This window comes from Electrona antarctica (assembly GCF_951216825.1).
Source record: "Electrona antarctica genome assembly, chromosome: 2".
NCBI classification, from domain to species: Eukaryota; Metazoa; Chordata; class Actinopteri; order Myctophiformes; family Myctophidae; genus Electrona; species Electrona antarctica.
Genome location: NC_136807.1, coordinates 11,507,510 through 11,524,157, shown reverse-complemented (window position 1 = coordinate 11,524,157; position 16,648 = coordinate 11,507,510). Strand labels below are relative to the sequence as shown.

The window sequence follows — 16,648 nt, the reverse complement described above, 5'->3', positions numbered from 1 at the left end:
GTGCACAAACCGCTGAGTTGCTTGTCATGAAAATCCTCTTTAAAACGGTGTAATCGCTTGTCGTAGTGTAGAAGAATATCCCATAGCAGCGATCACAACAACAGCCCCCTCAGCACACGTCTTGTTCCTCCAGCAAATTCGCCGTTGTAAACAATGGGACTCAATTTCCCATAACCCTTTGCACGCCGGCGCGACGGACCTTTTTGCGATGACACAGTTATTATATGAGGTGATCGGCCTGGGCCGTGGCTCAGCGGTCCAGGCACCTTGGCCGGTAGTCCGAGTCTGGCAGTGTGCCGCGGGTTCGTCTCCCGATCCCGACGGCCTTTATTGCATGTCACGGTCAACCCCCCCATCTCTCTCCCCCAATTAGCCTACACTCCTACACTGTCTGTCCCTCTATACAAAATATAAAATAAAGGCAAAAGCCGCAAAAAAACATAAAATAAATTATATGAGGTGATCTAAAATCCCCCTAGGGGATTACAATGCAAATAAAAATGCAAATAAATGCAAATAAAAAGTGCACGAACCCGTGGATTTGCGCCCTCTGCTGATGTTGACGTCAGACTTCGGTGCTCTATAACGTCCTTCACGTGTGGCATCGTTAGCGTTCCTCTAGTCACAGACTAACGAGGGCACTTGTTCACGGCAACAGCCATTACGCCAATGCTCCTGAGCCCTTGGAGGACGGCTGAAGGACACGTTGCAGAAGGATCCTCTCCATAGCTCCTAACAGGAGCCCTTGGAGAATGGCTGAAGGGCACGTTGCAGAAGGATCCTCTCCATAGCGGGGACAGTGGCGTGTACAGACATTTAGAGGGGCAGGTGCTCAAGTGAAAAAGGGCACCTTGTGCAGCGTGTGGAACCGGCCGGTTGCCATAATAGTGTGAGATTTATAGATTTTGGGGGATAAATAATATATTAGAAGCTTTTTTTGTATCAAGAATTGATCAATGTCACCATGGTCCACATAATGTACGCTGTACAAAAAAAAGGGTTTTTCTTTTTCTTTTTTTTTCTTCTTTTTTTTAAAGGGCACATTGCTGTCCAGAGGTCAAGGGCAGGTGGTGCTCTAGCACCCCCTAGTGTCTATCTGTGCACGCCACTGAGCGGGGCAGTGCTGAAGGATAGTCGAATTGCACAGTATCACCTCATCTCAGGTGGCAGCAGTCGGTCTAACGTTCCTACACTTTTAAAATGGTCTGTGTTCGAGTGCTCGTGTAACCAAGTGGACCCGTAAGATAAATGAATGAATGCCAGGGATTTTTACAGCGTCCTAACATAATCGTCATGGTCTTCAGTGACAATCAAAGACTTACATCGCTGGTTCTCCATGTCGAAATTAAAGAGAACAACGCGTCGCTTCGCGCCGAGTTGTGGGCTTGTAGATCGGCTATTTTCACTACTTCTTAAACATTTAGTTTTCTAATTTATAGAATTTCTCATATTTTTTCATGAAATTACTGGAAAAAAATGAATGATTTGTTTGGTTTATTTGGGAATATATATATATATATATTTTTTAATGTTTTGAAATAATATGTAATAACATAAAAAAATAAAGAGACCCATAATATTATGTGTACGCGACCCACTAATGGGTCCCGACCTGGTGTTTTGGGAACAGTGGAGTATAAGATAACATTTGGTTCTCATGTTCTCATGTCTTAAACCCTGATGTCTGGTTTATGATCACTGTGGAGTGTTGCGGCAGATATAATGGGACCGCTGAAAGGTGTCCTTTCTCGTCAGTCTGACCCCAAACACTGCAGCACCCCTCATCCACGCCTGGGAACCTGCCAAGGCTGAGAACAAACACGTGTGCACACACACACACACACACACACACACACACACACACACACTCTGAGTGCTAGGGGCTGTTTTCACCGCAGTCAGCAGCAGATATCGGGGGAGTTCTCTTGCACACTGATTGGATCTGGGTCTGTCCACATTGACCTGAGCCGGACAGCTCAGGTCAATGTGGCTTTAGTTCAATTACCAACATCCCTCTGTCTGTTGTTGTTGTTGTTGTTGTTGTTGTTGGCCTCCAACATTGGCCTTTATTCTTTCTTTTTTCTCCTCCTACTGGTAGTCTTATCGTACAATTACCACAGGGTCAGTGTCTCTCGCACGGTCTTCAAATGCTGCACGGTCTGTAATTAAACCCATTCAGGACGGGAACCCCTTTTGGTGTTTTAAGCATTAGGTTATACTTTAGCTGTTGAAAAATAGCAGATGCTGTGCTACGAGTTTGTAGATCTGCCATTTTTGAAAAATTGTTAACACAATCAGCGCCGGGATTTCTTTCAAAATAGCAGCTCGGGGTGCCGCGCAGATATGGCAGCTTTTACTCTGAAAATGTACGTTTTTTTGGGTGCAATTGAGCTCAGAAAACCTAAAAAAAAGACAGAAAAAGGTATGTCACCAGACATACCTTTTTAAACTTATATTTCTGCTAAGCAGCTAGCTAGACACGGTGGACTTATAGTAGGAGTTACTTCTATTTCTGCTAAGCAGCTACAGTAGCTAGACACGGTAGGCTTCACTAGTAGGAGTTACTTCTATTTCTGCTAAGCAGCGAGCTAGACACGGTAGGCTTATAGTAGGAGTTACTTATTTCCACCATTTGTTTCAGAGCTTCCACAGTACAGTGTGTTAAGACAGAAGCAGGTGATAATCGTGGGAGCCAACACGACTCATCAATGGACTAAACGTGCCTGACCCGACCGTGTGGCTATGGCTCTTTAAACGGGGATCAGTGCCAATTATTACTGTCGGGGTAAACACATGGCACTCGTGGGTCGGTAATCCCGTTTGATGCTCCTGCACAATTGGTTCAAACACATTCAGCGTCGTCATTGCTTGTCCTCTTGTCCCCTCCCTCCCTCCTTCTAGACCACCTCTTCTCCCTTCGGGCTCTAAAACTATGCAACGCACTTCCCATTGCAATCAGAACTGCAGACTCACGCCCAATCTCCCGGCGTAGTCTGAAAGCTCACCTCTTCAGACTCCATCTTAGCCTGTAGCACGACCGCCGCGACGACCTTACAGGCGTATGCAAAGGCTCAACTTGTGTAATTTACATAGCATTTTATGCAGACATAGCACTCTATAGTGTGTACGCATAGTTTCATGATATAGATATTCCACTGTTAGAAGGATGTTAGGTTCTTAGCTTACTCATGAATCTTGATGAGTATTTATATCTATTGGAAGCATTACCATGTGCTGTTCTTGCTTACTGTAAGTCGCTTGGGCTTAAGAGCGTCTGCTAAATGCCTAAATGGTAAATTGTCCTTCCATCTGCCGCCCCATGCACAGCTGAACGCCTCGGGCCTCCTGGGCAACACGGAGCTGAGCGTCGGGGCCGCCATCGCCTGCTTCCTGGCACAAGAGGGCGCCGACGTCAACTACGCCAACCACAAGGGCAAGAGTCCTCTGGACCTGGTGGCCGAGAACGCCACGGTGCTGCAGCTCATCAAGAGCTTCTCTGAGAAGCACAGGTACACTCACCCCTTCACTCTGAGAAGCACAGGTACACTCACCCCTTCACTATGAGAAGCACAGATACACTCACCCCTTCACTCTGAGAAGCACAGGTACACTCACCCCTTCACTCTGAGAAGCACAGGTACACTCACCCCTTCACTATGAGAAGCACAGGTACCCTCACCCCTTCACTATGAGAAGCACAGGTACCCTCACCCCTTCACTATGAGAAGCACAGGTACACTCACCCCTTCACTATGAGAAGCACAGGTACACTCACCCCTTCACTATGAGAAGCACAGGTACCCTCACCCCTTCACTATGAGAAGCACAGGTACCCTCACCCCTTCACTATGAGAAGCACAGGTACACTCACCCCTTCACTATGAGAAGCACAGGTACACTCACCCCTTCACTATGAGAAGCACAGGTACACTCACCCCTTCACTATGAGAAGCACTGGTACACTCACCCCCTCCCCTCACTATGAGAAGCACAGGTACACTCACCCCTTCACTATGAGAAGCACTGGTACACTCACCCCCTCCCCTCACTATGAGAAGCACAGGTACACTCACCCCTTCACTATGAGAAGCACTGGTACACTCACCCCCTCCCTTCACTATGAGAAGCACAGGTACACTCACCCCTTCACTATGAGAAGCACAGGTACACTCACCCCTTCACTATGAGAAGCACAGGTACACTCACCCCTTCACTATGAGAAGCACAGGTACACTCACCCCTCCTTCACTATGAGAAGCACAGGTACACTCACCCCTTCACTATGAGAAGCACAGGTACACTCACCCCTTCACTATGAGAAGCACAGGTACACTCACCCCTTCACTCTGAGAAGCACAGGTACACTCACCCCTTCACTATGAGAAGCACAGGTACACTCACCCCTTCACTATGAGAAGCACAGGTACACTCAACCCCTTCACTATGAGAAGCACAGGTACACTCACCCCTTCACTATGAGAAGCACAGGTACACTCACCCCCTCACTATGAGAAGCACAGGTACACTCACCAGTGTTGATTTCGTACTGAAACCAAGACGAAAAATGTTCGTCTAGATGGGAACATTGGCGCTTTCTAGAGCAAGGATGGCTTCATTTTAGCTCGCTAGCATTGATGCTATTTATTTAGCATCTAAGATGGCCGCCCAAACAGGATGTGAATCCAGCGTGTGTCACATTACAACCGCCTCGGCAGTCATGCGGTTGGCTCTGCGTCCACCAGGTGGCAGTAAAAACAAGGGTTAAAAAACGACCCCCAAAAAAAAGGTGTTTCGGTTCGGCCCGTGTGTCAGGGTCAACTGAAGGTTGAAAACCACTGCCCGTAGCGGCGGCCACCACACACAGTGACGCACGGTGTGTTTCTGTGTGCCATTGTCGTCGCTCCACACAGGTTGCAGCGGCTGCAGGCCATCACGAGCGGCCAGCAGGGCCTGAGCAGCGCCAGCCTGCGGCGCGTCCACACCACGCCCAACACCATGACCAACCTGGCGCTGCTGCCCATGATGCCGCCGGGCCCCAGCGAGTGCCTCATCTGCTCCGAGCTGTCGCTGCTCGTCCTCTTCTGCCCCTGTCAGCACAGCGTCGCCTGCGAAGGTACTATTTACTATATGTGATGCACAGAGGAGGGCTTAAGGGACTCTGAAAATATTTTGTAACAGGGACCCCCCCCCCCCCCCAGAAGCAAAGATTTGACTTGAAGACGCTCGCTGTTCAAAGACTATACTGTATATTCACAGATTTGCACACGTTTTCACGATTTTTCAAAAATATCAGATGTACAAGCTTGTATATCTGCTACTTTTCAATAGCTAAAGTTTGATAAGAAGAAAGAGCCGCCTGCACACTGAGTATCTGCTCGGTATATGAGTTTTACTTTTATTATTTAAAATAATTCTTCAAAATCCTGACAGTTTTCTGAAAAACCTTATGTTTCTGTATGTGGTTCTCAATATTTCATGTCAAGGACCCCAAAAAAATGTAATCTGCCTCCGCCCCCCCATCTGAAAATATGTTGTTCCAGGGACCCCCCCGACCCCCCCCCCCCCCACCCCAGAAGCAAAGATTTGAGTTAAAATGTTCACTCTGTAATAATATATATTCAAAGATTTGAGGCACATTTTCACGACTTTTCAAAAATAGCAGACCTACAGTGCCGCGCTATGAGCTTGTAGATCTGCTATTTTTCAATAGCTAAAGCATAACATAATGCTTAAAACACCAAAAAGGGGTTCCCGCCCAAAATGGGTTAAGGCAACGTGTCAGTCCCTCTGGACCATCTTCAATCCCAGAGGGACCGAAACGGGCTGATCTTTCTTATTATTATTGATGTCCACTGGCCTACGCACCTGTTCATACGCCCTATTTCTAGGTGTGTGAAAGCTTTTTTCTACAATAGCTAAAATTTAAAAATAATGGTTAAAGTTGTCAAAAAAAACAAGGCGACACAGATGTGTTCCAGGTTTTAATGGGCTAAGGGAGTTCCAGGGGGTCCCCAGATACATGACTGATAGTTCATCTTATCGTACTACTAGAATCATACAAGAATGTGTCAATTATGATCAGAGTTTCCACTGTTATCTATACTTACATTACCCTAGACAGTTAAGGACATACACCTTATTAAAATGTTCTTAGATCGGGATCCCACAGACAAAATAATTTATCAAAGGGAGGTCTGTGGCAGATCTACAAGCTCAGCAAATTTTGCTATTTTTGAATTTGAATCCTGGAAGGTTAACATTTCAACGATATACGATACGATATCTCCTTGAAATGAGAATGTTTGAGATACAGTCAAATTTAATTTACCATATTTGTACACTCTCAGAGTTCGAAGTCTAGAGATTGAAGTTGTATGTACTGTAACTGGTGCACTGCACACTGGCTGAGCCTTGTTCCTTGTCTTCCTAACAGAGTGTGCCCATCGGATGAAGAAATGCATTAAATGCCAGGTCACCATCACTAAGAAGATCAGACAAGGTAAACCATACATACTGCCTGACGTTATTGGTTGTTATGTGATCCATACAACCCAAAATAACCCAATTCTTGTCCAGGCAAAGACATCCCTGTCTTGAATGTATCAAGTGCCAAAGATGAAAATTAATTAAGCCTTATGTATTTTCATGTCTTGCTGTTATTTTTTTTTATTTTATTTTAGCTTTTGAATAGTACAAAGGAATTGTCTTACCATCACAATGTATAGTCTGCAGTACACACAGTACAAAGTGAATTAGTGCTAGTGCTTTATTTGACAATTCTAATGAATATTTACTTACTATTGGTGTACTTATGATTCAGATCTATATTCACAAAGCTTGCGTATTAACATTTATAGCAAGAGTTGGAGGGTTCATGGCCCAAACAACTCTTAGAAACACTTCTCCTTGCTCCCCCTATCAATCTCATGTACACTTGACAACACGCTTCATATTTTCACAACTTTTATTTAAGACGATATCTTAGAATAGATGTAGACCTACTTGACCTACAATTGCCTTCCTTGATGCCTTAACGAGCATCAACGACCATCACTTGGACACAGTCACCAACACACACATCCCCTCGCTCTGTCTGCAGCAGATCTACAAGCTCATAGAGCACCACCGAGTGGCGCGCTACGAGCTTGTAGGTCTGCTATTTTTGCGGCACAAATCTTTAAATATACATTCTTTCAGAAGACTTGTTTTTTATTTCGACGTCAGGCCCAAATGGGTTAAGTTGTAGCCGGCCGCTAGAGTTCCAAGTAGAACTAAGAAACCTGAGCTCATTACACCAATGTGCACATCTCTACTGACTCCTAGAATGTCTTTACAATATATTGCTGATCATCGTTAAATCGCTTTACGTTTAGGGCCAAAATACATCTCTGACTTGCTTAATGACATTATGGAAGTGGGTCTGTCCAGGACTGGTTCTGTTCCCAGAGTTAAAATAAAACATGGTGCAGGCAGTTTTTTTCTCGTTATTATGCCACACGTAGTTGGGTTCCTGGAACAACATATTTTGAGATGGAGGTCGGCGCACAAATCCATATAATTCTAGGGGTTCTCGACATGAAGACGTTTGAGAACCACTGACGTAGAAACATTTGAACCCATTTAGACCTGAGGACGAATGCCTTCTAAATCATGACAGTTTTCTGAAAACCCTATGTTTCTATGTCAGTGGTGCTCAAACTTGTTCATGTCAAGGAGCCCCAGAATTATCTGTATTTGGCCGTCGACCCCCATCTGAAAATATGTTGTTCCAGTAGACCCCCCAGAAGCAAAGATTTGAGTTAAAAACGTTCGCTCTGAAAGAGTATATTCAAAGATTTGCGGCACATTTTCACGATATTTCAAAAATAGCAGACCTACAAGCTCGTAGCGCGGCACTCGGTGCCGCGCTATGAGCTTGTAGATCTGCTATTTTTCAATAGCTAAAGCATAACATAATGCTTGAAACACCAAAGGGGGTTCCCGTTCAGAATGGGTTAATAAACAAAAGGCCAGTCATTGACCTCTCCATCTTCCCCCCGTGTCCCTCTGCGTCCCTGCAGACCAGACCGAGGTGGAGTGCAGCCCCGGCACGGAGAACTCTGAGCAGCACAACCTGCTGGAGCAGCTGCAGTCTCGCTACCGGCAGATGGAGGAGCGCATCACCTGCCCCATCTGCATCGACAACCAGATCAAGCTGGTGTTCCAGTGCGGCCACGCCTCCTGCATCGACTGCAGCGCCGCGCTCAAGACCTGCCCCATCTGCCGGCAGACCATCCGCGAACGCATCCAGCTGTTTGTGTGACGACCTCCCCCCTGGCCTGTTGTCCCCCCCCGCCCCCGCCCGCCTCGTCTAACCTCATCACCCGCGCAGCCAAACACCCAAACACGGTGAAATAGCACGGATCGGCATTTCCGTTCATACACGCCTAGAAAAAACCCAAATCCGGTACATATTATACTACTGTTTTGACCGCGACGGAGGCGTGGCTTTCGCTAGTATTGTATGTACGGATATTGTCAATCCGTGCTTTTTCACCGTGTTCGGGTGAGACTGGGTTGTCACCTGCCACACCCACCCCCCCCCGAGCCCACCCCACCAGCTACAACTGGTTCCACCCAACGGTTCGTTCAAGGATTTAGTCATTTGCGGTGGGGAGAACACGCGCAGCCACGTAGGCGCTGTTATTCATCGCCCCCTCGTTTTTTTGCGTACGAGGGAGACGCACGCACCCACCCCCTAACCTAACCTAACCCCACCCTTCCGCTCGGTGTGATGTGTTTAAGGACATTGTGGTCGTGAAGGTTGACCCTCGATGTCACACCCTCGCTAACTCTAAAAAAATCGGTGCACAAAGAGGACGTCTGTGATGGAAGCTTACAAAACAAAGGGGATGTGTCGCTCCCCTGCCCACCTCTTATAAACCCCCCCCTTTATCTTTGCTGCTTTTAGTGGATGTCTGTTACCCATCCTTTCTACCTGCCCGTTTACAAGCCCACAGAGAACCCAGTCCCATCGACTCCCCACCATGATTCCTGTGAAGTATGTTTGCTCTCTCATTTGTATCGATCTCTTTGTAATCAGTGTTAGTCTATGGAGAGGGTGATGGTATAGCTTAAAGGCTCTCTTATGTAGTCCCCAACCACTCGCCTGTATGCAAGGGGAAATACACAACTATATATGCATGAGTATATGCATATTGTAAAGCTGAAAATGACTGTTGTCGTGGGTGTTTTTTTGGTTACATTTGTGGTTTTTAATGTACAAGTAATTAGTACAGGTTTTATTTATGTGTGAAAGGTCTTATTGCATAGTAATGTCATTCTTTTTCTTTCTTTTTTGTGTTTGCTTAGCTAAACTCTTTGTTTCTACTGAACTTCACCCCAAGCCTACATCCTCTACTCAGGGTATCGAATCATTGAAAGCACTTGTGATATCCACAAAAGGTTTTAAGAGTGCCCCCTTGTCGGTAATTTATCTGAACATTTTTTTTGGTGTATGTTCACCAAAGAGGAAGGACATTTATGACAGGTCATATTATCATGCATATAATTAATTAACAACCTCACAAACGTTACGCCTAACTTAATGGCCGACGAAAACGATTAAATTTAAACTCCACATTTTCTCTTTTGTGAAATTAATGTTTCTTGAGCGGGACCATTGGTCGCCGCGACAAAACAGAAGAGACCCGTTAAACCCTTTTAAAACACTAAAATGAATAAGTGAAATCAGACGACAGTACCAGTACCAGTACCATCACCCGGAAGCATTCGCTGGTATTGTGTATCTGTTCATGGCCCCTCCTCCGAGACCCATCTTCTATTAAATTTGTGTCGAGTTGTGTTACACACAACAGTCCCTGGGGTCACCCAGTTGAAAGGAAGAGACTTGCATTATTTTATTTATCATACAGATGTATTGTACAGTATTGAATTAGAAGGGCAAAACAATTGCTGCTCCGGATTCGTAGTTTTCCTGTCCACCATCCTCGTAGTTTTCCTGTCCACCATCCTCGTAGTTTTCCTGTCCACCATCCTCCTCGGGTCTATTTGAGAAGATACCCCCCTATGTCAGTGGTTCCCAAACGTTTTCATGTCAAGGACCCCCAAATTGACACTAATTGGCCCGCGGACCCCCATTTGAAAAGACATGCCAGGGACCCCCATAAGAGAAGATTTTTTTCGGCTCTATAGCAGTGATTCTCAACCAGTTGAATTTCAAGGACCCCCAGTTTGACATGCGTTAGTCTACGGACCCCCCATTTAATGGCATTTCTATCTCTGGGACCCCAATTTATATTGTAAAATCAATGTTAATTTAACTCTTGAGAGTGTACAAATGGACTCAATTTGTACACTCTCAGAGTTACAGACCCATAAGGGTCCATTTGGTTCCAAACTATCATTTAGCTGGGTACCCCCTGAAACTCCCTCAAGGACCCCTGGGGGTCCCCGGACCCCACTTTGGGAACCACTGCCCTATATCCCCTTGTCTGCGGTTTTGGCTGCAGACAAGGTATCGTACACACCACCAACATTCTGGATTGTACATCATCCTGTGTAATGTGTTTGTTTTCTTGAAGGGCTTATGCATATAAGAGAAAAAAAATGTATCTATTTTAATCTTTATTTAATTTTTTCTATGATATATAAAAAAAAAGAAACATTTCAGAGACAGGTTTTTTTTTTTTTTTGGTTGTTTTCTTCTGTAGATCCCACGTTTTGGGAGAGCCAATGTTAAAGATGTACATTTGAATGTCAGAAGAAAAAATAATGTATATCCTGTCTCACTCTGCCTTTTTATGTGGAAAAGTTGTAAAGACATTTTAATTAATTATCGAGAAGCGAGATGAAGAGACAGAGAGAGGGTTTTTAACCACAAGGTTTTACTTTGAGGAGAGTACTAATACACCAGTGCCAAATCGCATGAGGATGTGCACGCGAATGCACGCCCTATAGTTTTACTCTGAAACCCCGCCAAGCCTATACGTGGGGTTTAAGGTATTTTGGACAACGTCAGTTACACTAACACAGAACTCAAATCTTGTAAGCGTTGAAGATATTGGTTACGTTTTGGGTTTGGTTTGCATAAAGTGGAGTGTTAACAGTTTTATCAATGCATTCAGTTTTGCTGGTCTTAGAAGAGGATGAGCTTGGACGACAGTGTAATGAAGCTATATTCTTTGTCCTCAAGCTGTAATGCTCGGGGGATCTCCTAGTTGTGTCCTGAATGACAAGCTGATATCAAAGTCTGTCCCAAAACACCTTCTCTATCCTTCATGGTCTGGATCTTTTTTTTTTCTTCTTTTTATTTTCTTTTTTCTGTGTGACAATATCAATCAAATTTCTTACAGCAATCATGAGACATGGAAAAGATTGTCATTTGATGTTCTAAGTTAGGTCAAGCAAGCGGTGAGTGCAAAGGCAATAATTTTTCAAAGAGTTTTTTTTTGTTTTTTGTTTTTGTTTTGTTTTGTTTTGGGGGGGGGGGATTTAACAAGGCGGTTCAGTTCAGTTGCTATGAGGAAACCCTGTTGAAGAGAAATACTATTAAAGCAACACATTGACAACATGTTACTATTGGTGTGTGTGTGCAGTTACAGCTCTCGGAGTTATGAAGTTGGCCTTACTGTCCATTCCTCCTCTGTTGGTGTTTTTTCAGTTGTATTCTGTACAAAAATATTTTGCAATAAATATTGAACCGTTTTCTAAGGACCTGGTGTCGTGTCACTATGAGTCACTGTAAGCATTGTTTGAGCAGTAGCCTCGGTACCCAGGCTTTTACTTTCGTTTGCATTCAAATTGTACAGTGACTAATTTCATGTAGCCTCCTTTATTGGCCTTCACAAAGCTGATGCAATTTATTCTACAACTTTTTGAAGCACTATTTGTGTCTGATTGTTTAGGTTTTTTTTTTAAAGTTTTTAGTTGTTTGTTTTTTTTACATTTTGTCATTTGACATTTCAAGGACAGGGTTCTAAATTGGGCCCAGCTGCAGTTTCATTTCATTGTAAGGTAGGGTATACAGAACAGGAAATGTTAAGCATAACCTCAGTTAGAGTTGATAGTGTTGTCGCTCCAGCAAAAGCCTGCTGTATGCCTGTATGCTCTTGTTCTCAGTCCTAATTGTTTTAGGGTCCCTGATGGTGACTCTGCATAATGACTCAGCGCTTTACCAGTGACGTCCTTTCTGAGAATGTGATGACATCATATGTACTTTGGGACAACGCAACACCATCCACGGTCAGTAAGCACAGTGGTTTCGCGGAGGTCCCAAGACAGTGAAGCGACAATAGAGCACCGAAGTCTGACGTCAATATCGGTAGAGGGCGCAAATCCACGGGTTCATGCACTTTTTATTTGCATTGTAATCCCCATAGGGGGATTTTAGATTGCCTCATATAAGAACTGTGCTTGAAAAATGTCATCCCGGCCGTTTCACTCATGGATATGAAGAATCAACTGAAAGAAAAAACGCTATTGTTACTGCTAGTGAATTAGTTACATTTTCGCTAGAAACAGACTATCATATATGAGTGACTGACTGTCACAAACGATACAGAGACACCTCCCTGACAATAACGCAGAGACAGCTTGTTTATTTTTGGACCACACAATGCTTATATGAAACGATTGTAAGATGACCCCATGTTATTCTCCATAGAGACATTACTTCCGTGAACCAGGGGAATCGAGGGGATGAGCGAGTTACGTCAGGACTTAGGCGGTCTATTTAAGAACTTTTAAGACTTAATACATTAAAAAAAAGCATTACTGCATTAAAAGTAATCGGCAAACTCGAACCCGGGGGACACCAAAGCGCAGTTGGAGGAAACCCATCGACTCACTGGCCTTGGAACGTCTTGGAATCCCCCAGGAGGAAGTCACTAATGTTGCTCTGGAGAGGGAAGTCTGGAGCTCTCTGGTGGAGCTGTTGCCCCCGCGACTGACTACGGATAAGCGGTTGAAGATGGATGGATGGATGGCAAACTATACTATAAAAACTGATCAAACATTGGCCAAATTGTCAATATAAGAAAGGCAAATTTGATTTGCAAGGTGTAGCCTAGTGGCTAATATTGTATTTATTATTTATCTGTGGAACCAAAACGAAAATAAATATAATCCCTCAAAACTCCAACAATTCCGAGTGCTTGTCAGGGTGGGGGGTCCCCAGCTTGTCAGGGTGGGGGGTCCCCAGCTTGTCAGGGTGGGGGGTCCCCAGTTCAAATATGATTCTTTTGGGGTGTCGTGGCCTGAAAAGGTTGAACCACTGGGTAAGAACAACATGGTCCTGGTCCACTATAACTGTTCAATTATGGTACATTGCATTTAAAAAAATCCCACCCGTGTGAACTGAGTGGTGTAAGGTCTTATATAGACTGATCAGCTGTGGTCTGACGTAGGCTAATGTCTGACGTAATGAAATCACACCCGTGTGAATTGAGTGGTGTAAGGTCTTATATAGACTGATCAGCTGTGGTCTGACGTAATGTCTGACGTAATGAAATCACACCCGTGTGAACTGGGTGGCCATAGCAACCATGCTCATTTTTTGGTACGAACAGACAGACAGACAAACAGACAGACAGACACTAACAAAGCCAGTTGTAGGAGTGGTTTACACCACTCAAATAATAATAATAATAATAATAATACATGTTATTTCTGTTTAGCATCATGAGTCATGACTACTGAAACATCACTAGTGGGAAGCAAAGACAAATCGAACTAAATATATATTTAAGCAATATTTCAAGAAAATTAAAACTTCTCATCATTCAATATGTATTCAAAATTAAAATACATTTTCAACAGTTTAAAAGTTTAACTTAAGTCTAGCACAGGGTATTTGATTTGTTTAATATATAAAAAAGGGATGTTATTCCTTTTAGTTGGGTACCCGTCTAACAATCTACTGGTAACAGCATCCCAATGCAGGGTACTAGAAGGAGGCAGTTTGTCTGTCCGAAACATTGGTTTCATCTCTGTGTCCCTACTAAAACTATTTTGTTTGACATTTGTTTGAATAGGCTACCTTTTAGATTACTTGAAGGATTTTATGAGAAGTGTGTAGTTCCATATGTGATATACTGTTTAAATCGGCAAATTGTGTGTGTGTGTGTGTGTGTGTGTGTGTGTGTGTGTGTGTGTGTGTGTGTGTGTGTGTGTGTGTGTGTGTGTGTGTGTGTGTGTGTGTGTGTGTGTGTGTGTGTGTGTGTGTGTGTGTGTGTGTGTGTGTGTGTGTGTGTGTGTGTGTGTGTGTGTGTGTCTTGTCAATTAAGGGATGATGGCGCCCCCTATTGGTGCTTGCAAATCAAAGCAAGTATCAGTGGTACAGCTTCCTTTGGCAGGATGGATCCAACCTCATCCTCATTCCATCCACAGAACTTTATTCAGTAATATCATAACCGTCACTAACATTATCTACATCTACGTCATGTTCGCTGTCCAGCCATCTCAGTCGCCCATTTCAGTCAGCAGTTTCGTCGCATTAAGACACTGGGAGGCAAACGGCAAACTATAATCGGTGGAATAATAATGAATTGCATTTTTATAGCGCTTTTCCAAGTGCTCAAAGTGCTTTACAATGGTTCATTCCGAATACAATGGGAGGTGAAGTGGCGAACAGTCGACGCCAGCGTCCTCACTTCCCACATTCACACACCAATGGTGACAAGCTCACACCGACCAACTCATTAGAGGCAATGTAGGGTTCAGTGTCTTGACTCTTGCCCAAGGACATGCACTTCGACATGTGGACAGGAGGAGCCGGGATTCGAACCGCCTACCCAGGGATCATTGGACGACCTGCTCTACCTCCTGAGCCACAGCCGCCCTGTGATGATGGGGTCAATGGGAGCCATGCAGTTGGACTAGGCTAGCTTACAAATAAGAAATATTAAGTTGTATTTTCAATTTCAACTAGTAATAATAAGAAATTGGTTTTAGTAGGATATATTGACCCCACAATTAATCCCCACATAGCCTACAACAACTTGCTTTTTCATAATTATATTTGTACTTAGGCTGTTGTGAAAGTTTATAATAAAGAAATTCAAAGTTTCACCACCGCAACACCAAAATAGTAGTAGTAGTAGTTGTAACTTTTGAATTAGCAAACCGTAAAATACTCGGCCCAGAGAAATAAGAAATATTAAGTTGTAGCCTATTTTAAGAAATTGGTTTTAGTAGGATACATTTTTTAATTGACGGTGACTGACGCCTTGTCACCACCATAAGTAGAGGGGGTGCGGTCCGCCATTCCTGGAGGTAGGCCTACTGCAATACCGCAGGTCGATGCGTGGAGTGGACGGAGCAAGCCCCTATCCCATCGAATACCGGAGAACTCGCCGGTTTCATCTCGCCGCGGGGAAAAGTGGAGAGCACTCGCCGCAAATTTTAAAATCAGATCCGTCTGAAGTGAGCTGTACTGTACTGTACTGTACTGTACTGTACTGTACTGTACTGTACTGTACTGTACAAGCCCTCCTCCCTGGCCTGTCTGTGTTTGGGTTTTAGGCTGTGCAACAGTGACACTTGGTGGTGAACAAACGCTATAAAGCTATTTTCGTGCTCGGACCCAGCCAGGGACACAGCCACACACATAGCTGTCTATAGGAGTGGTTGCACCACTCAAAAACGTGAAGACATGTCGCCGGACCGGTGGACAGCTCGTCGGGATCTGTGGACAGCTCGTCGGGATCTGTAGACAGCTCGTCGGGATCTGTAGACAGCTCGCCGTGGAAGTGGTGTGATGTAATTTACCGACGTATGATAGTAAATTACCATAAAACACTGGGATTGCGTCTTGTAGTTTATAATGTTGTTCAGAAGACTTGTTTGTATGAACTGTTGTTATGGAGCGGAGAATAAAGTGACTGGTTCTAACTTCTAAGTGCCCTCAATGACATGTCAAATGTGTGAATACCCAAAAATGTCTCACATGCAAATGTCTTGATGGAAGTATTAGCCATCGTCATTTACCCTATATTTGCATTAACCCATTTTGGGCGGGAACCCCTTTTGGTGTTTTAAAGCATTATGTTATACTTTAGCTATTGAAAAATAGCAGATCTGGCGCGCTACGAGCTTCTGCTATTTTTGAAAAATCGTGAAAATATTTATTTCAGAAAACTGGAGGATTTAGAAGATTTTTTTTTTAAATTTCGAGGCCAGGCCCACCATTAACTGGACATCCCCCAAACATCAATGGAGGCTTCTTAAAGGGGCATAGCAGTGTTATGCACACGAGAGCATACAATGTAAACCTTTTTAAAGTATAACTATTCATAATGGCACATGGTGGAGAGTTAAATGAAACCAAATGGACCAATATTTACATTATTGTTAAACATCCGCTTTGCTTAATGTACAAGAAATCTATACACAATTTGAGAATGTAGAATAATTGTTATGTTGATCAACGACTGTTATCTATCCTATGGTACCAACATTATGGTACCAACATCAACCTCAATCTGATGACAACAAAACATTTTAAGTTTTTGGGTCTGAGGCTAAATTGCAGGCTCAAAATGCCAAATAAATAATGGACCCTGACATGAAAAGAACCACTGCTATAAAGCTTGCTTAAAAATGAAGCATCTGTATAGATATTTTATGTGTGAAGTTATATTCAATATTG

The 16,648-nt window shown here is 43.9% G+C and overlaps 1 protein-coding gene across 2 annotated transcripts in view; it reads left to right on the top strand.

Moving 5' to 3' along the window:
- The window catches only part of mib2 (MIB E3 ubiquitin protein ligase 2), a 91,736-nt gene extending 80,021 nt beyond the window's left edge, over window positions 1-11,715 (top strand). For both annotated transcript variants that reach the window (XM_079525940.1, XM_079525939.1), the window contains exons 16-19: window positions 3,328-3,509; window positions 4,911-5,113; window positions 6,434-6,499; window positions 8,061-11,715. In XM_079525940.1, the coding sequence (XP_079382066.1) occupies window positions 3,328-3,509; window positions 4,911-5,113; window positions 6,434-6,499; window positions 8,061-8,302 (693 nt within the window). In that variant the 3' untranslated portion in view covers window positions 8,303-11,715. The remainder of the gene's footprint in view (window positions 1-3,327; window positions 3,510-4,910; window positions 5,114-6,433; window positions 6,500-8,060) is intronic.
- The last annotated feature ends 4,933 nt before the right edge of the window (window positions 11,716-16,648 follow it).